The sequence below is a fragment of the Spermophilus citellus genome (genome assembly GCF_964194105.1).
Source record: "Spermophilus citellus genome assembly, chromosome: 5".
Taxonomy (NCBI): domain Eukaryota; kingdom Metazoa; phylum Chordata; class Mammalia; order Rodentia; family Sciuridae; genus Spermophilus; species Spermophilus citellus.
In genome coordinates, this window is record NC_138186.1 from 167867001 (window position 1) to 167888535 (window position 21535).

General features: G+C 45.7%; 1 protein-coding gene across 3 annotated transcripts in view; it reads right to left on the reverse strand.

The window, feature by feature from the left end:
- The window catches only part of PRKN (parkin RBR E3 ubiquitin protein ligase), a 1414869-nt gene that overhangs the window by 294260 nt on the left and 1099074 nt on the right, over positions 1 to 21535 (reverse strand). For all 3 annotated transcript variants that reach the window (XM_081293730.1, XM_081293731.1, XM_081293729.1), the window contains one exon: positions 12368 to 12429. In XM_081293730.1, the coding sequence (XP_081149856.1) occupies positions 12368 to 12429 (62 nt within the window). The remainder of the gene's footprint in view (positions 1 to 12367; positions 12430 to 21535) is intronic.

Sequence of the window (21535 nt, forward strand, 5' to 3'; positions counted from 1 at the left end):
GAGATTTCATCTCATCCTGGTCAGATTGGCAGTTACCATGAATACAAATAATAAGTATTGGAGAGGATGCGGAGAAAAAGGGACACTCATACATTGTTGGTTGGACTGCAAATCTGTGCAACCACTCTGGAAAGCAGAAACAGTAGGGATAGAACCACCATGTGACACAGCTACCTCACTCCTTCTTATATATCCAAAAGATCTAAAATCATCGTACTGTAGGGATCAATGTTTATAGCAGCAAAATTCACAATAGCTAACCTAGGAACCAATCTAGGTGCCCTTCAACAAAAGAATGGATAAAGAAAATGTGGTATATGTACCCAATGGAGTATTACTTACTTATAAAAAAAAATTAAATAAGGACGCTTGCTAATATATAGATGGAACTGGATACTATCATGCTAAGTGAAATAAGCCAGATCCCCCAAATCAAAAGTTTAATGTTTTCTCTGATATGTGGAAGCTAGTCCAAAACGGGAGTAGGGTGGAATTGAGGGTATTCCATCAAAATAGACGAAGATTCGAAGAGTAGATGAAGGGACTGAGGGAGAGGTAGGAGAGACTGGGTAAGGGAAGAAGAGTGGAATTAATCTGACCTAACTTTCCTATGTGCATACATGAATATACCATAGGGAATCTCACCGTCAAGTATATCCACAAGCCATTAACTAAAAACCAGCCAACCAGCCAACCAGCCAACCAACCAACCAACCACAATAAACAACCCCCACACCACTGTAAGTAAGTAGCAGAAAGATGAGTGGAGTAGAGGGAAGGGAACAGGTAGGAGAAGGGGAGGGGAAGGGGAAGCAGAATCAGAGCAAATTACATGCCATGCTTTTATAATTAGGTAAAAATGAATCCTAATGTTATATTTAATGAAAAAGAACCAATAAAGAGAAAAGAGGGATATGTCTTGGAATCCGTCACCTTTGAGTCAGTCCACAAGCCTACTATGAGGACGGTTGTGTTGAAGTTGATTTTTAGCGTTTTCTCTGTTCTCTTGCTTTGATGAGTTTCTTCATTGGATCTTCTTTGTCTGATTTCTAAATCCATTAACTCTCTCAAATCTTCTAATTCGTACTTGTTTTTCAGAAGTTCGTCCTTTTCCCTTTTGTTTCTGTTAAGACGATCTTTTGTACTTATTTCCACTCATAACAATAGCTCACTTTGAAGCAGCTCTGAACAGTTGTTTTACTTTTCCTCCGTCTTGTGGCTCTTCTTTCATATCCTGTTCTCCATTCTCTGTATCCTTTTAAGAACTTTTTATGGGATTTCACTTCACTTCTTTTCTGTTAGGGCTGCTCAGTTGTCCATGAAATCTTTCTCAGTTGTAGCTGAAATTAATTTTCCTGAAACTTCACAAAGAGGTAGGACTCGGAGAAGCTTCTAGGGCGACTTTCCCTATTCTGGTGATTAGGGGCGGTGTTCAAAATTACATGGGCTCACTTTCTGCAGCTTCCCAACTCTGGTCCTCACTTTTTAAAAAAAATTTTTTAGTCATAGATGAACACAATACCTTTATTTTATTTATTTATTTTTATGTGGTGCTGAGGATGGAACCCAGTGCCTCACACGTGGTAGGCGAGCGCTCCACCACTGAGCCCCAGCCCCAGCCCCATGGTTTCCCACTTTTAATTGGAATTTCTATTTTCTTTTTTACTATTAACTATTCTAAGAAAATTTCTTCTTGGTGTGGGATGTTGTCCTGAGAGGTTTCTTTGGCTGATCAAATTGTTTGACTCTTTGGGTCCTGAAATGCTCCAGTCCTTTTTAGCCTTTTAAAGATTCTCTGCACGCACCTCACATCCCTTTACCTATTAACATGCCCTGAACTTGGCATACTATCTTGTCAATAGCTGGTATACAATAACTGTAGAATGGATGAATAAATGCCATTAAGTTTTAATTAGTTAAGGAATTCTAACAAAATAATGGCAATGGGAATTAATAATAGAGGGATTCAGAATGTTTTTACCTACATAAATATTTTAAATAAATTTCTCCTGGGCTGGGGCTGGGTCTCAGTGGTAGAGCTCTGGCCTAGCATGTGTGAGGTACTGGGTTTGATCCTCAGCACCACATAAAAATAAATAAACAAATAGATAGATAGATAGATAGATAGATAAGGGTATTGTGCCCATCTACAACTAAAAGATATAAAATAAATAAAATAAGTTGCTCCCATAACTGACAACTAATCATTTATCTGTTTGATTTACTTGGCTTTACTACTATCTAGGAAGAAGTTAAGGAATGGACAAAGTCCAATGAGACTTCGTACATCTTGCTGACTTCATTCATAATGGTTGAAATGCTAGTGGAATTTGTAGAACTAATATCCATTAGTTAAATAATTTGTTAGTAAGGACTATTGCATTTATTTTGTTTGTGATAAAAGAGCATTTGAGCATGCGATTCTTTTTCCAAGGGGAGACAAATATGTTAACATGTGCATCTGGTGATTTCTGATGATTCAAAAGCACACACAATGTCTGAAAGGTGCCTTCTGAAAGAATAACATTTTTAAATATTGTGAAATTAAAAACAAAAACTTTTGACCTAGAATAAATATTGTGCTAGAATCTGTAGAAATGATTTAGACAAGTAATCACATGGCATTAGCAAAAATCCTCCTTTAGTTTCCTTCCAAGCTTTGACCCATATTTCCATAGACTCCTTTTAACCACACACTGCAACAAAAACGCAGTTCACTGCAAGCATGCCACTGAGCACTTCTTGAAGAAGTGACAAATTAGCACCAAGCAGAAGGGAACATCTGTATTTATCTCAGTGTACATCATGCAGCCGTGGTAAAGGGACTGATAGATGGGCTCCGACTGGTAGAAAGGAACAAACATTGTTCTTTTGCTATTACTTCTATTTCCAGGGCCTTTTCACTTATCAGTATTAGATAGCATTTTACAAACAGAACCAACTTGGAAGAATACCGTCTATGTAGAATCCGTTCTCAAGTGAGCTTAAAGCAGATAATTAGCCAAAATCACTTAAGCATCATTTTTCTTTGGAATACTGTGTGTGTGTGTGTGTGTGTGTGTGTGTGTGAGAGAGAGAGAGAGGGGGGGGAGAATGTGTGTGCATGGATGCATATGTAGGATAATATTAACCTATCAAACTATTATTTAAACTTTGATCAAACCTAGTTTGTACATTTTTAGGTTTGCTTTCATAAAGTGGATAATCTATAGATAACTAAAATTATTTAGAATTGTCTATATAACATTTGCAAACATTTTTGAAAATAAACATCAAAAGATACAAAAGATACTACTCTGCACTTGGAATAATTATAAAAATCTTCCTCTTATATTTCATCAGATTAGAGTGGAAAATACATGGTTACTATGCTCTACCTAGGTAAAATCTTGACTCATTGCATGCTTTATATTTTATTTATTTCAGGAGTAAATTATTCCATCTTTATGTGTGCATGTTCATAGATTCTCTTAAGAATAGGAAACATTCATTTTAAAGTACAGAATTCATAGATTCTTCCATAAATTCATGTTTTAGGAATCTAAATAATGAGTCATGGGAGAATATAATGAACGAGGTGCTGTTTTTTGTTGGCCTGAAGGTAGTTAGAAGACTTGGCTGGGGAGAATATCATTCTATAATGAAGCAGGGGTCACTAGTTCAAGCCCCACCGGGGCCAGGCAGCTTCCCCTCTCCTGCTGGCCACTGGCTGCAGATCAAGCCCAACACAGGAACACGGGTGGTCACCTGTGGGTCCTGCTGGGCAGGGAGGAACTGTGCCTCACACACCCTCTCCTGTAGGAGGGGTCACCTGGCTTCCCTGGGCTGTGTCATTTGTATGCTTTCATAGGAAAAAGAAGCAGGAAGGAATCTAAAATCTAAAACGGCAAAAAAAAAAAAAAAGAAATTGAAGTATAGGGAAATTAAGTAAAACTAAAATCTGGGAAAGCTGGCAAATGTTCTCTCAAAATGAGCCACGGCTGCTGGCCCCCTCTGAGTCCTTGGAGCCAGGGAGAGGGGGTTTGTACTGCCTGGTGTTCTCCAGAGCATCCTCTTGGGGGCACTCAGGGACAGCGCTTGGCCTCCCTTGTCCCCCCCCCCCCCCTGGAATTCTGGCTTCCCTTAATCCTGAGCCCAAAGCACCTGGGTTCCCTGGGCCTCTCCCTCAATCTCCAGGGAGCACAGAAGCCCTGAGCAGAGCCTCTGCCCCCGAGGGACTGTGCTGAGCCCACAGCTGTGGCAAGGCTGCGCCCACTCGTGAGTGCTTCCCACCCCCAGGCAGAGGATGAGACTGCGGGGTTGCACAGAAGCAGGATCTGTTGCTGAGGGCCATCGTAGGGACCAAGACCCAGTCGGAGCTCAGCCGGCTCCAGAGGCCCCCCACAATGCCCCCGACCTCCACCCCCCCCCTTTTTAATCCTCTCTCTCTCTCTCTCTCTCTCTCCCTCTCTTTCTCTCTTTCTCTCTCTCTCTCACACACACACACACACACACAGCAAAAAAATTCATTTGCTTTTCTTTGGCCACAAATTAGAAACTAATGAAAACCAGATTATTACAGACCTTCCTCTTTGGGTTGAAAAAATCTGAACAAGTCTACAGAGGAGCTAGGTTGGGTTGAAAATATTTCTGCTTCCTATACGGACAATGTCCTAGCCATTGTGTGTACTAGAATTTCTTTTTTCTAAAACAATGACTCCTCAAATTGTCAATAATCGTCATCTCATTTTTCTTTATTTGCAGGTTGTTTGCCCGAGAGAGTTAGTGGCCGTCTCGGCGACGGCTCCTGTCGCACCACCGTTTTTATTTTCTGTTCCATGGCTAATAATGTTCTTTTCATCCCTGGACATCTGTCGGCTGCTGATGAAGTGAGTTGGCTGCAGAAAGGGCTGGACTTTTCTCACTGCCTGGGAAAAACAATCATTTGAGGGAGAAATCAAATGCACGATGGAAACAGATCAAACGGCACCTAAAAAATAATTGGAGCTGCAGACGCACCCTGGGTTGCAATTTAGGAAGCACTTTGCAGAAGACGTGATGCCAGAAAGTAGCCCGACTTCCAGTGCTTGTGGAATCTTCTGGAAGGAGGTGCAAACCAACTGGCCTCTGTGTCCCTGTCGCTGCTGGGGCACAGCTGTTCTGCAAGGCGAGGCTGAGGGCTTGTACCCAGCTAGCCCAGGGGACTCGGGGAGAGCGGGAGCCAGAGCTTAATGCTCTCTGTCCTCAGGGGCTGTGGCAGCCAGCAGAGCCGTGAGAGCGCAGCCATTAGTCCTTCACGGTAGTCCCGGGGTCCGTGGGTCCAAGAACCTCGCCCTCTAGTGAAATGGAGCCTGCATCTGACTTCTTGAGAGTAGTGGGTCCTCACCACCTGCCCCTCCTCTGTCTCCCTGGGACTTTCCCCAACCTCGGCACTTTCACGCCCCTCCCTTCTGTTGTGGGTGAAACTCTTCACCCAGTCCTGACACAGGGCTGCAGGTTTCTAGGTGATTCTGAGGCCCGTGGAGGGGAACAGCAACCTCCCATCTTTGGTGTGAGATTATGGGAGGGGCAATGAACTGCTAGTTCCTCTGAACACTTAATGAGCTGATTAGAATTTGGGTGACCCAAATAGCTTGTAGAATTGTTTTTTGGGATTGGATTAGGTAACATCACATTTATAACCATCTGGAACTTTGACGTGCATAAGCCTATAATGCTGAGGAAACCTATTATGGTTTGGCTGTGAGGTGTCCCTCCAAAACGCTTATGTTAATGCAGGAATATTCAAAGGTGAAGCCATCGGGCTGTGGGAGCTATGACCTAATAAGTCCTAGCTAGTTTGAAGGGTCTGGGAGGTAACTGTGGGCAGGTGGGATGTGGCTGGAGTAGGGGGTCCCTGGAGGTGTTCCCCGGAAGGCTGCATCTTCTCTGCGGCCCCTTCCGCCCTTCCCTCTCTCTGTGCTTCCTGACCCCACCATGAGCTGACACCTGTCTTCCCCTGGACCTTTGTACCAGGCTGTGCTGCCCCACCCTGGGCCCAGAGCAACGGAGTCAGCCAGGCATGGGCTGAGACCCCTGAAACTGTGAGCCCCGGATAAAATTTTCCTCCTCTAAGTTGTTCTTCTCTGATATCTTGGTCACAGCAACACAAAAGTGGACTAAAACCTTTGGGGTGAAGGCTCCTGATGCTAAGAGTCACACCTGAGAGGAGAAGAGCCAGGTGGCCAGATTGTGTCCCTGCCTCCCTGCCAAGATCAAGGGAACACACCCCCTCCTCACAGCCCTGTTCCCTCACACCCAGCCTCCCCGCACTCTTCTCACCCCAACGTTCCGTCCCCTGTGGGGCTGTACCTCCCCAGAACCGACCAATTTCTACTCCTCCCTGAGTTAAAAGAAACTATCTCCCTTGCAGCATCTGAGACAAGCGCTGCCTTCAGTTTCGCCTACACATATTTGGAGGCCAGAGGTGGAGCTTGTCTCCTGTCTCCTAAGCCCTCAGTCCCCCTCTCTGGAGCCTGTGCTGCCTGGCTGCTCACCTCCCTCTCCTCCCTGCAGCCCCAGGGTCTCGACCCAGCCCCTCGCTCTTGGGAGAGCAGCTCCCAGCTCAGTCTCCACCTGGGCTCCTGTTTCCATGGCCATTCTGGGGCCTGGGCGCCTCCACCTCTCCTCCTGCTGGTCCAGTCTAACCTTCTCATCTCCTACGACCTTCGCCTTTTCCACTCTATGGCTCCTCCTCAGGCCTTATCATCCTGAGAAACCGCATTACCTCCGAAACCCCAGTTCTGAACATTCTCATTCTAATTACCGTCTCTCTCTCTCCAGAACTCTGGCCGGCGGTGGACACTGCTGAACGCTTTGACTTCTTCTAAGCAACTGATCCAGCCTTTCTCCCTGGCGACCGCTGTCTTCAAGTTTACCTTCCTTCCTGGTCTGCACAGACTCCATGATCCACCACATAAACAGGACCTGGGAAGATCTCCAAGGTCCTCTGCATCTGTCACTGGCACAAACCGCACTTGGAAACCCTGCCTCCACCTTCCTTGGGCAGATCCCTGGCCCTGAATGCAGATGACAGTAGCTTCTCCATCACCAGACACACTTTCTCAACTGCTGATCAGACTTAAAATGGGCACGTGCAGCGACCTCATGATTTATCGCCCTTCTCCAGTGGCATGATTCCTCTCTTTTCTTGCCAAATCGCTCACATCCCATCTCTCTCCTGTTTTCATCTGCACAAGCTACTTCACGGTTGGCTCAGGACAGGAGCCATGAATGATATTCTTGTTTATGCAGCAAATATTTACCAACCATCCTGTACGTGTGAAGCCCTCTTTAATGCAGGGTGACACTCAGTGGAGAAGGTGCCTGCGTTCGTGGAACCATTGCGTTTCCCTGACCCACTGCCAATCAGTGACCGAATCCTTTAATTTTACCCTGAGTGGTCACTTCTGGCTGTCCCCCCTTCCAGCCTTTTAGTGCACATCATCTCCACGTTGCAGGGAGACTGGTGGTCTTTAAAAGGTAATTTCTGTAACATCAGTATCCTGCTTAAACCTCCAAGGACCACCCATTGAACTTAGAATAAAACCCCAGGTGCTGACCATGGCCTCTGTGCCATGTTTTCTAAGCACACTGGTCGTGTTCAGTGGCATAGACCAAGCTCCTCTTTGACATGTGCTTTGTTCTTTGTTCTCTTCTCTCCTCCTGTTACCTGAGATTGCTCAGTAGTTGGTATCTCCTGGATCTTTGGCCTCAGGGTTTCTTGACTCCTTTTCCAAAGCAGGGGACATCTCAGCCACTATTAGCTCTATCATGATTAGTCTTTGTGATTTCCTGTTTACTATTTAGACCAACAACAGTACAAACAGGTATTCAGCACATTTGTTGGATGAATGAAGATCATCTCCTTAAAACGATCAGGGAGGTCAGTCTGAAGGGTGGCCCCTCTGAAAGCGCACCAAACCTCATGGCCTTCCCCGGATCACGTGTGTTCTTAGGCTCACCCAGAACTTTGGGGTGGCTTGACTTATCTGTGATGTGTTCATAACTTTGCCATATAGTTTGGAGAAAGAGGTGAATTTGCGTTATGAATGTGAATTGTCAACACAAAGAATCTTCTCAGAGACAGGGATAAGAAGCTAAAATAAATGTATCATTTTAAATTCCATAGATTTTAAATTTTATTTTATAAGTTAAGAGTTTATAATATTTAATGATTTATCTTTAATCCAATGTCAAAAAATCAAATCAGTCTTGATCAAAATCAAGATAAATAAAAATGGAAAATAATCACATATAAAGAAATCAGGTAGCTGCCGTTTGCCTCTACCATCCAGCAATGAATTCAGTGATTAACCAGTATCTGTGTGGTTTTTAGAAATCCATTTTCTACATGAACATGACACTAACTTTGATATCTATTTTGTTGTTAGTACTTCAATTTATTGGTGGGGGGCAAACAGTATTTAAAATCAGAAATATTTTAGTGGAGCACAATATTCACAGCTTACCTTGCAGCCCTATTTATTTACAATAATTCTGAGAGATAGTTGAACAGTGCTCTTCTTTTTATGCAAAAGGAAAAGCCACTTATTGAGACAAAAATGAATTGTCAAGGACATTTTTTTTACAACTTACATTAATATAAAAATGTAATATAGCTGCCTCTAGCGCTCAGTGAGGGCCTGGGTTTCGCCAGTGACTGCCCACGCCCACAGCAGGAGAGGGGTGCTGGAGCCTTCTGCTTCCTCTCCAGAGCCTCACACGGCCATCTGCCTGGAGGCTTCTGGGTCTTGCAATGCATCATCAGGATATAAATATCCTGCCATGTCCTGTTTTATATCAGCCACCAATGGAGTCCCTGACACTTGTGCCAACTCTCCAGGATGACCCCACAACCACATATGCCTCTGTGCATCACTTCCCCGGCCCCCACTTTTCATTTGTCCTCACCCTGATCCCCTGGTCCCATGTTGGGGGAGCTCATGGGCAGCCAGCAGTGACCACCCTGTGACTGCCGTCGACCTCCTCCTGGTTGTCCTTACATTCTTTGCTAACTGAAACGGACCGACACCTGAGGACACGGCTCCACCTGCAGTCCTGGGAAGTCTTGCTGTTGTAGTCTTTATGCCACTAAGCACTTCTCAGCCATTTACCATGTAGGATGTCTTTCTTCTGCACCTTCTAGACACCTCTACCTTTCAGATTCAAGCCATCAGGCCACGCTGCACTCTAACTCTCCTTTTGCAGTCAGCTGCTGGTACCCCCCACTGTCCCCTACACCTTCAGTTCTTGGCTCACCAGAACTCTATGTTTGCTCCACTGAGGGTTCTGAGTGAGCTCAGTGTCTGCATGGGTGATTCCTCCAGCACCCTGGTTTCTCAAGTTCATGACCTCTACTTCAGTCATCATGTCCTTTATCCTAGCTAAGGTCCAACATCCCTGGACCTGGTCTTTGCTGACCATGGCCCTCCTTACACACCCTTAATTTAAAGTTTCACATTTTCTGGCTAGTACCTATTTTTTTCAACTAGTCTCTTCTAATACCAAACTCCAAACATTCCCTGAACCCACTGAGATCTGTAACTGATTGCTCCCCCCCCCCTTCTTTCTCAAGGCTCTGTCTGCCCAGCTGAAATCTCATGGGCCATCATTATAATCACTCCCTGGGGTCCACCCTCCCCTTTGTGCACTCTTACTTTGCTCTACTTGGATGGCAGAACCCCAATGCTGGTTAAATCTGCACCCATCGCGGTTGAATGTGACAGAAAAACATCAGGCTGTTGATCTTCCTCCCGATCCATCCATTTCCCACATTTATTCAGAACCATCCTCCCCAATGCACCTTGACTGCCCTTCCTCCTCTGTAAACCCTTTCCCTGTCCTCACTCTCAGCTGATGGCCTAGCTCACTGTTTCACAGAGAAAAGAGAAGCCCAGCCCAGGTCTGTGGAGGATCCACCCCAGCTCCCATGCTGCGCCTCCTGTGGCACACGCTGCCTTCCTGCTGCTGCCAGGGACGAGGCCTGCCCTCTCCTCTGAGGCCAGGCCTGTGGCCTGGAGGAGACATTGCTTCTCTTTTGCGTCTGCAGTCTCTCTGTTCCTCTACCACATCACCCTTCAGTACATAACGTGCTATGACTGTCTCATTAAGAAGTCAGTTTGGCGGCTGTGAGTGTAGCTCAGTGGTAGAGCGCTCACCTAGCATGTGGGAGGCCCAGGCTTTGATTCCCAGTATTTAAAAAGAAAAAAGTAAATTTCCTTGATCCCACATCCCACCCACAGCTCCCTCATTCCTTTACAGCTAAATTCTTAAAAAAGAAAAAAAAAATAGTTGTCTGCATTTGCTGCCTCCTGTTCCTCTTCTCCCCGGCACGTGAGCCCATTCCAGGGAGGATTAGCCCTCGCCAGCCTGCCAACGGAAAGCCCACGATGCCCAGTGGTCTGGGCCACCAGAGACCTCCACTTGCAAATTCCAGGCCTCCTTCTCAGGCTGCTTCCACCGGATGAGCATGGAGCATGGCTGCCTCTCCTCCCTGAGGCGCTGGCCTCCTGGCTGCAAGTTCGCGGCGGTTGCCTGGGTTTGGTTCCGCCTGCCCCAGCCCTGTGTGCAGCTAGCCTCTTTCCACTCCAACCCCCCCTTCTACAGCTCGTCCTCTTGCTTAGCGTCCCCAGCCCGTCACCCTGGGCCGGGACTGTTTGAAGAGGCCAGGCACGTGGTCCCTCCAGGCAATCTGCACCGCGCTCTCCTCTCTCTGGAAATCTCCTTTCCCAGCTGGTGCCATGATGTTTCCCTTGGCCCTTCCGGTCATTTGTCCCTACCACCTGAGTGGTGACCCTTCCCCTGACTACCTCAGGGAATGTCCCCTGCTCCCCCACATCTCAGCTCTCTCGTTCCTTCCTTCTCCACGGCGGTGCTGAGCAGTGTAGAACACAGCAGAGCCTTCCCCGCTAGAACAGGAGTCTGGGGAGACCTCTTCTTCACCCCTCTATCCCGGTACCCAGAATCAGACCGCTGGCCCAATGCCCTATCCCGCACCACATCCCCAGCTTGATGGAGCTTGTGTTTGCAGGACCGTTTACACCTGTTCTTCCCAGAGCTCACAGTGTGGGAGATGAAGGAGGCAAACAGCAGCTGGCCAGCCCAAGGCCGAGGACGTCGTCCCAGCCTCTGACCCTTGCAGCTCCTTCCTGGCTGTAGGCTCTTGTTGGAAACAGGCAGCCATACTTCAGCAAACACACACAGACAAAAGCACGAACAAATGAAGACTCACGGACAAAACTGAGCCGCCATGACCCCACTTGCACGCCGTCTGGTCACCGTAGGCGGAGGGAATCGTTGCCAGTAAAATTCGGTGACAAAAGTGTAAGATAGGTCAACAGACACAAGTCCTACCGTTTGGTGTAAGTATTCAAGAGTAAACTGACCACCTGACCCCTAATGCAGAGCCCCTAATTCCACACAAGGATGAAGAGATGCACAGTTGTCCCTTAGTACCCATGCAGGATTGATTCCAGGACTCCAGGGCAGGGTTTCAACTCAGGGGTGCTTAACCACTGAGGATCATTCCCAGCCATTTATGTTTTATTTCAAGACAGGGCCTTGCTAAATTGTTGAGGCTGGCTTTGAACTTGCAATCCTCCTGCCTCAGCCTCCTGAGTCTCTGGGATTATAGGTGTGCCCCCTGCATCTAGTTCATTTTATTTTTGATTGCTATTTATTTTTCCCCAAATATTTTCAATCTGTGGTTGGTTGACTCTGCAGACGTGGTAACTATGGCCATGTATAATCAATTTTTTTAAGTAGTTAAAAAGTATACACATGTGTACATACACATCCACTTAGCACCCTAAAGTATTTTCTTAATGCATCTATTTTAAAACTGGTGTTCCTTACTAAGCACAACAGAGCACTGAAATAATCTGTCCTTTAAGGCGCCATCCTCTGTAGGTCACATGCACACACCCACACAGGAAGGGGCTGCTGTAAAACACTGTTAACGCACACAAAGGACGGAGATCTGGTGAAAGGAACTTGCACGTGAACCCAGATGTCACATCAGAAATGTCTGTGACTATTGATTCCTTAGGCATAATTCATCTCCGCATTTATTTGTTTGCTCATCTGCCACTATGCAGAGCCTGCTCAAGGCTCAAGTCTTGAGATGAAATGCTCTGGCAGATAGCAGATGTACCAATTAATAACCTGTCAGGTCTGATGGATAGAAGAGGAGAGAAGCACCCCCGCACATCTCCAGCCTGGCTTCCTCCCCCGTTCAGGGCGCCCTGGGTCAGGAGACACACTTGGCCTCCCTGGAGGGAGCCCAAACTGTCTCATTAGCGTCTATCTTTTGTGACACAAGGATGCAGCTTTGGAGAGGGTAACTCACCTGCTCTTCTCCAAGAATCCTGAAGTGGTGGAGCTCTTTAATCAAGGAGTTGGGACAGCCAGCTGTTGGGAAGAAGAATTAATCACAAAAACGTCATTTGCATTCCGTGCACTAGAATGTTCTTCCACACAGTTATGACAGTCGACAACAGGGGCTGATGTTTGGGAGGGTGCAAGTGTGTCCCTGAGAACACCTGTCTAACCAGCCACAGAGAGGCGGATCTTCAAAGGAGCTGTGGCTCCAGCCCGGCTGTCGCTCTGACTCTTCAGGACAGGCTGCGTGAGGCTCTGGCACTGCCTGACTCTTCTCTCCTCTCCATGTGACCTGCACAGTGTGGGACCTGGGGATATCATGCCATTTCTGGTCCTTGAAACATTCCCAATGTGTCACTTGTTCCTCATGCAGAATCGGGATTTGTGGGGCCAGAGTAACTGCAGGTTCTCACTTATTGATCTTACTGGGTTTCCTCACCCTGAGGGCCAGGGTCCTGCTCACTGAGTTGAGAAGCTGGACATGCTGGCTTGGCAGGATTCCCTGAGCCTGTGACCTCACTTGGGTCTCACAAGAGGCCACGTCAAGACCCGTGGGATCCTGCACTCGAGTCTGGGAAGGTCCTTCTGGAAGGACTTGGGGAGAGCCCTGTGGCCGCCTGTTGCCTGTCACTCTCGAGCTCTGCCAGTCCAGCCCTGCCTCTCCAGGCCTTCCCCAAGTCCTTTCCTCAGTTGTAAAGTGAAGTAGCCACCTAAATCTATCACACATAAATGCTCACATTCACAGATGCATAAATTTGTAAATGCTTGATATCAAGGAGAATGTGCTCCATCTGTCTTTTTAATAGAATTATCCCTCAGTAGTAGGTCACCTCTATACTTTGAACTCCAGAAACAAAATTGACATAAAACCCCGCTTCTCTGAGAGGAGACTTGTGCATTGTGTGATCTGCTGAAGGCTCTGTCAAGGACTTGGACCCTAGGGGAACTCCCTGGGTGCTCACTTCATTCACTGCGATGTAAGGTGGCGTGCAGGGACTGAGGTGTTTGGGCGAGGACAGGCTGAGGAATGACCAACAGGTCTCCACGTGGATGGAGATGTCCTTTGAAAGAGTGGCCTGACTTGTACCTTGTTCTGGGAGGTAGGATTTAAACCAACAGGGAAGTGGGAGAGTGCCTGGCGGGGACAGGAGTGTTCAGACAGGCTTACAGCACTGTGCGCATTACTTCAAAGAGGACTGTGGCTGCTGTGACTATTAATGTCACGTGTACACTTGGTCGGACAGTCTAGGATCCCAGATGGCTGGTAAAACGTTATTTCTTGGTGTGTCTCTGAGGGTGTTTCTGGAAGATATTAACTGGCACTTGGACTGGTGGACTGAACAAAGAAGATGACCCTCACTGGGGAGCGTGGGCATTAAGGCCTGAGCAGCAGGAAGACAGGGAGGGTGAGTGGTCCTGGTCCACCTTCCCCTGCCTCAAACTTTAGAGCACCTGGCTCTCAGGTGCTGATTCTGGGACTTTCACCAGCCAGAGCCCTGCACCTGCACCCCTGGCTCTCAGGCCTTCACACTTAGACTGAATTACAACACCCTTTCTGATTTTCAGCTCCATGTGAGACACAGAGTGACGCTTCTTGGCTTCCATATCATGGATGCTAATTATCCTAATAAATCTTTTCCTGTGCATGTCTCTCTCTATATATCCCATTGGCTCTGGATGACCCCAAAATACTGGGTTAGTTCTAATTTTGTAATTTTATAGTCATGAAAGTTACCATAAATGGAACATTGTTTTAGCCTTTGAGATTATATAGTATCTAACACCACGGAAAGTGGCTCATAAATGTTCATGGAGGTAGTGCAAAACATTTCCTATTAAAAAAAATAAATGAAAATCCTGAGGCAAATATTTTGGTGGAAAACACAATGAATTAGTTGCCACAGGCGCGTCTGGTACTGTAGAGGTGGAGACTGGATCCTTAAAGAGAGAGACTGTCCTAGAGCCAAGTGTCTCCAGCTGCGGCCACGAATGCTTGAGGGTGGAGGTCTGTTGGGGTCGTTGCGCACTGTGGGCTTGTTCTTCTGATGCTCATCTGAACAGTTAGTAAACGTACATCCTGGCTTGTCGGACTGGCTATAGTTTGACCAAGAGCTGCTATGCAAAGTCAGTCCTTATGTCAGTTCTGTACTTTAAACCTTTTTGGGAGTAAGTAGCCATTGATGAGTTTTCTGAAATGAACCAAAAAGAACAGGGGCAGAGAGTGGGTGAAGGAGGCATGGCCAGCAGGGGTGGTTTGGGGTGTGAGGGGAGAGGTGCGGGAAGAAGCAGTGGACGCCAGAGACCTCTCCCCAGGGTGGTGGGCAGGGGTGGAGGGCCTGTGCCAACCAGTCAGTGCCCTGTTAGGTGTCAGAAAAACAGCACCTTCTGTATTAATATCATGCTTTGGCTTTGTACTTTCATTTATATTTAATTTATAAAGTTTTTATTTGGGCCTTGGTTACATAAGCATGAAGTCTTTAATCTCAGTTTATATCTAGGTATATTTAATAAATAATCTTAAAAATAAGTTTATGCAACCTAGAAATTTTGGAGGATTTTTTTTTTAATATCACTTGAACTTGAGAAACATGGTTTTGACTTGTTTTTATTTTAGGTAAAATAAGCAACAGAATTTGAAATGAGCTTCAGAATCTATATTCTGGCATGCTCCTAAGGTACAAGTAAAGGGATTGATGTCAACGAAGGCTCAATGTAAACATCTTTAACGGGAGACTACATAATGACCCGGGACACCTGGTAGGGGCAATAATGCACACTAAGCGAGGATAGGCAGGCAGGAAGCTAGAGGGGAGAGGGACTGGTGGAGAGGTGGAGGGAGACGGAGGCATCTGCATACCTCTCCTCCCTGGAACACCAGCGTGGGGAATGGACAGGTGCAAACCTAGTGTAAAGAAGGAGCCTAAAAATAACAAACAGGAATTCGAGACACGGGCACAGAGTGTGTCAGCGTCGGGAGCGTGGAAGCTGTCAGACTGAAATGGAGCCACTTGTGTCAAGCCTAACAAATAAGAATCGATAAACAGTGCGGGAAGCTCGTGGAGGAGCTCCTGCATTAAGCTGGTAAAGAGAGCTATTCCCAAAGACTCCGCCAGAACCGCAGCCTTGCTCGAACAATATTTCTGCAAGGACATCTGTCCAATAAAGTCTCTTCAACCTTGGTCCTTGTGACCAAGGATTGCTGCTTCTAAATTTCTTATGCCACCCTGTCTGGTTCGCCTTTAAATCTTCCCTTCACCTCCGTCTCTTTGAATATGCCTGTAATTTGCCATGGCACATGAGTTCCCACCGTGGCATTCTGCTCTTCCCAAATAAACTTGGCAACCTTTGGAGAAACTTTGTTACTTAGGTTGATGAGAGAAAGAGAAAAGCTAGCAGAAGGGGTGGGAGAAGGTGCAGAGGTCCTGGCAGATAGAGACTAAATGACAGGTGTTGACAGCTAAATAGGTATGTTTTCTTTTTCCCAGTTTCCTCTACACACACACACACACACACACACACACACACACACACACCACAGTCAACTGTCTTTTGAAGCTACAGAGCCACAGCTGCCCACTTTGGTCACATCGTCTGCCCACACTGTCCGGGTCTCCACCTGCAGGCCCCAGTGTTCAGCCTCTCCTCCAGAGAGCAGTCTCCAGGATGCTGTTAAATGTGTGTATCAGGTGTCACGCCATCTGCCCGTGGGTATCGCCCTCACTAGGAGTGATAGCTGAAGTAGTTGCAGTGGCCTCCGAGGTCCTGCATTCCTTTCCCTCTCCCTTGCTTCCTGCCCTGGGCCACACTGGCCTGCTCTTGCTCCTGATGGCCCAGGATGGCTGCAGGCTCCAGCCTTTGCACTGGCTGTTCACCATCCTTCAGGAAAGCTTGGCCCTGATGTCTGCATGGAGGGCTCCCCACCTCCAGCTCCTCGGCGAGGCCTTGCAGATGCCATGGTTGAAATTGTAGCCTGCACCCCCGCCACCCCTGCTGGACGCTGCTTCAGAGCTCCTCTCATCTTCTAATGGACTCTAGATCACATGGACTTCCTTCCTGCTGCCCATGGTTGAAATGCACAGCAAGGGGCTTTCTGCCAGCCACTAGGTGCCACCTGTGCCAGTGCCAGTGCCTGACAGGGACACAAGGCCAAACGGCAGGCTCTCCACTAGTGAGTCAACGGCCATGAGGTCACATCCCTACCTAGCTCAGGGATGGTGGCCCATGCCGTCCCCAGCACAACACCAGCCTCTCATCCCTGGGGCCTGAGCCTTGGCAGATGCCCTGACCTCCAGTCTTGTGGGTGCTTTGTCGTTTGGTTAAGTGACCTTCTTCTGACCTGTCACTTCTCTGCCCATAGACCCCACATGGGAGGACATCAATGGCACTTATTACCCATGAGTCCTAGTACTCCGCTGCGCCTGCCTTGCCTGTCACCACTATCTGCCACCTGGCTTCCCTCCTGTTCCACAGCCAGGGCTGCAAAACAGGACTCATTGATCCCCTCAAAAAAAATCCATGCCCTTGCTCTGAAGCTGTGTCCTGTTGAAGGTGATGCTGCTACAGACTTGGGGTGAACCCCCACGGGACCCCCAGGCAGTGGCCCCTGCCACTCCCCTCTGGGCTCTTCCACACCAGGCCATTTTTCTCTATCAGCCTGTATGTGCTGAGTCCTCAAAACGGGACCACTCTTAATTCCGTGCCAGAAACTGAAAGCTATGTGCTGGGTGTGGAGATGGGCTGCCCAGACACCCTGCGAGGAGAGACCGTGACTGAGCTGCAGGGGTGGAGGGGGCAGCCCTCTGGGGACCCCTGTGAGCTGGTCCTCTCAGCTGCAGAGACACCTGGCTGAGATGGTGCCTCTCCCAGGGCCCCAGGTCTGCTGACAGAGGGAGGTGAAGGGGTGAAGGCTGGGCTCTTCTGTCCCAGCCCAGGCTACTCTTGGGCACCCCTTGGCTCCAGAGTCCCCTGCTGCTCCCTGAGGCTCTGTTAGGCCTGCGTGGCCATCCAGCTTCTTCCTCTGCCCCATCCTGCCCCATCCCTGGCCTCTCCCAGGTGCAAAATATAAAGACATTTGTATGCGACGTGCCCCCCTGCCCTGGGGCCACTGAACTTCACCTTGAGGCAGGAGTACAGGGTTAGAAGTGGGGGAGCTCACAGAAAGCCACTACATGCTCCACACTTAAGACCAATGGCAGGAGCAGGAGTTTGGGGGTGAAGCTGAGACAGTTAAACACTGCAGGCTTTATATCTGAGATGAATGGTATCAAGGCCTCCCAAGCACACGTGTTGTTCATGATAAACAACAAGAAAGCATCAAGACAGTGGAAGCAGATTGGACCACAGCCTCCTCCCCCCGCCCTGCATTCAAAGATAGGCCAGGACGGAGGCCTAACACAATGTCATGCACATTTTGAACCACGTGCAAACATTTCTGACCACATGCAAATAGATGCAGTCACAATAAGAGGTTGCCCCGTAGCTTATGAATATGCTACAGACCCCAAACACACATATGCTCTTCACCCCTTGACTCCCTTGCTACTCTTCTTTTGGGGTCGCGACCATAATGCAATGGTGGCTTCTAGTCCTCTCTTTGTTAGCAGTGTTTGATTCCCGTACTGCATGTGCTAAAGGACTCGCTGAGCTGTGAGGGCATCCCTTCCCAGTTACTTTCTCCTTTGCCCGCATCTCTCCTCTGCCTCCAAGACCAAGGAGAGTGGGCTCTCTCCCAACAGGTCTTCCTCACCCACCCTGACCATCCCCGCTCTGCTCTTGTGGCCTAACTCACTGTTCATTCACTTTCCTCCACCTCCACAGTTGTCCAGCTTGTTCACTTCAAACTATGTATCTACTTAAATCTTCTGCCTTAAAATTCAGGAAAAATCCGGCTTTGGGCACAGAGTTACCAACCACTTACCTTCTTCTTTCATCCAATTTTCTCAAAAGAATAGCCTACAGCACTGTCACCAAGGCAGAGTAATTGGATGGATGGGTTACAGAAGGGAAATCCTAAAACTGGGGGTTTTACATCGTCTAAAGCAAGCTTGGGACCAATCGAAGTTCACCTTGTGCATTAACCAGCTAATTGTACCCTGTTGATAAATCTGTTACTCTAATGTCAATTTATTTATCAGGAATAATCACAATGTCAGCTTCAAAGAGCTTTTGTGAGTGCATGCAAAATAAAGGAAGATGCTGGGTAAACGTGAAATGCCAAAAAAAAAAAAAAAAGCAAACTTATTACCAAAGATATTCCCACATCTAATAACTGCTAATTATCTTCAGAGATTTCCTTTATTTAAGAGGGAAGGAGCTGGGCTTTCAAGATGGTGGAAAAGAGAAGGTGGCTTTCCTGGCTGCTGTGGGTGAAACCAAGAAAGCAGACAGGAGGCTTCTCAGCAAGTGAGGAAAGAAGGGACTTGACTGGGATTTCATCCTGGACATTCAGAGCAGGTCCGGGACTCGGTGGTTGGATATAATAGAGTAAGGAAGAAATCCCAAACTTCATTGTTCTCTCTTTCACTCTTCCTTTAATTTTTCACTTATATTTTCTCTCTCCCTGTTCACCATTCTAAATTGTAAACCCTTTCGCAAACTTACTGTTTTTACTGTGCACAAGACCCAACAATATGCTGTCCCTAAGAGACACACTCATAGGCAGAGAAATCCACAGACTGAAAGTGAAAGGATGGGAAAGAAACATATCATTCCCATGGATCTCATAGACAAGTAGGGGTTTCCATCCTCATATCAGACAAAGTGGACTTCAAACCAAAATTAATCAGACAGGTCAAAGAAGTTCATCTCATACTGCTTAAGGGAAGTATACATCAACAAGATATGACAATTTAAGTATTTATGCACCAAATGATATAGCATCTGTGTACATAAGACAAATCCTTGTCAATTTCAAGAATCAAACAGACCACAACACAATAATACTGGTGACTTTAACATGCCTCTCATATCACTGGATAGATCTTCCAAACAAAAACTAAAGTAGCTCTAATTAAAAACTACAATTAATAATTTAGACTTAACAGAATTATATAGACTATTTCATCCTTACATGATTGAATACACTTTCTTCTCAGCAGCACATAGATCATTTACTAAAATAGACCATATCTTAGGCCACAAAGCAACTCTTAGCAATAGAGATAATATCTTGCATTCTATCAGATTGTAATGAAATAAAATTGGAAATCAATGATAAAATAAAAAAAATAGAAGGTACTCTAACACCTGGAGACTAAATATTATGCTACTGAATGATCAATGGATAGCAGAAGAAATCAGGGGTGAAATAAAAAAATACTTATGTAAACGAGAATTGCAATACAACATATCAAAAATTCAGAGACACTATGAAGGTGGTTCTAAAGAGGAAAGTTGATTACATCGATCTCACTCATTAAAAGAAGAGAAAGTCACCACAAAAAACCCTAACATTACATCTCAAAGTTTTAGAAATAGAAGAACAAATCAACACCAAAAGCAGAGAAGATGGGTAATAATTAAAATGATAGCCCAAATTAATGAAATTGAAACAAACAAGGAAATAAAAAATATTAAAAAAATCAATGAAACAAAAAGTTGGTTGTTTGAAAAAAAATAAAATTGATAACTCCTTAGCCAATTTAACCAAGAGAAAAAAACCCTCAAATTTCTAAAATTCATGATGAAAAAAGGAAATGTCACCATGGACACTACTGAAATATAGACGATAATCAGAGACTGTTTTGAAAATTTTTACTCTAATGCAACAGAAAATATCGAAGACATCAACAAATTTCTAAGGACCTATGACCAACCCAAATTGAATTAGGAAGATATAGAAACTTTAAACAGATCGTTTTCAAGCAATAAAAGTAAAGATCCCATCAAAAGCCCAGGACCAGACAGATTCTCAGCTGAGTTGTACCAGACCTTCAGAGAAGAAGTGACACCAGTCCTCCTCAAACTATTCCATGAAATGGAAAAGGAGGGAACCCTTCCAAACTCATTTTATGAAGCTAATATCACCCTGATACCCAAACCAGAGAAAGATAAATCAAGGAAATGAAATGTCAGATCACTATCCCTACAAACATAAATGCAAAAATATTTAATAAAAGTTGCATACAAAAACACATTAAAAAATAGCACACCATAATCAAGTGGGTTTCATCCCAGGGGTGCAAGGCTGATTCAACAAATGGAAATCAATAAACATAATTCACCACATCAATAGACTTAAAGATGGAATCACACGATTAGCTCGATAGATGCAGAAAAAGCATTTGATGAAATATAGCATCCATTTATGTTCAAAACACTAGAAAAACTAGCGATATTAGGAACATACTTCAACCTTAGAAAAGCTATATATATTAAACCCAAGGACAACATTCTAAACAGAAAAATTAAAGTGTTCCCTCTAAAAACTGGAACAAAACAGGGATACCCTCTTTTACCACTTCTATTCAACACAGTCCTTGAAACTCTAGCCAGAGCAATTAGACAGACAAAAGAAATTAAAGGGATATAAGTAGGCAAAAAGAGATCAAACTATCCCTATTTGCCAATGACATTTTTCTATATTTGGAAGACCCAAAAAACTATATCACAAATCTTCTAGAACTTCAACGAATTCCACAAAGTAGCAGGATATAAAATTAACACTCATAAATAAATTGTGTTCCTATACAATAATAACAAATCAGCTGAAAGAGAAATTAGGGGAAAACTATCCCATTCTTAATAGCCTCAAAAAACCAAAGATCCTTGGGAATAAGTATAACAAAAAAGCTAAAGACCTCCACAATGAAAATTACAGAATACTAAAACAAGAAATTGAAGAAGACCCAAAATAAGAAGGCCCAAAATAGCCATAGCAATCCTTAGTGAGAGACACAAAGCAGGAGGCATCACAAATCAGACCTCAAATTATACTACTAAGCTATAGTAACAAAAACAGCCTGGTATTGGCACCAAGACAGACATGAAGACCGATGGTACAGAACAGAAGACCCCGAGACAACCCACATAAATAAAGTAATCTCATTCTAGACAAAGGCACCATAATCATACATTGGAAAAAGACAGCCTCTTCAACAAATGGTGTTGGTAAAACTGAAAATTAATACGTAGCAGA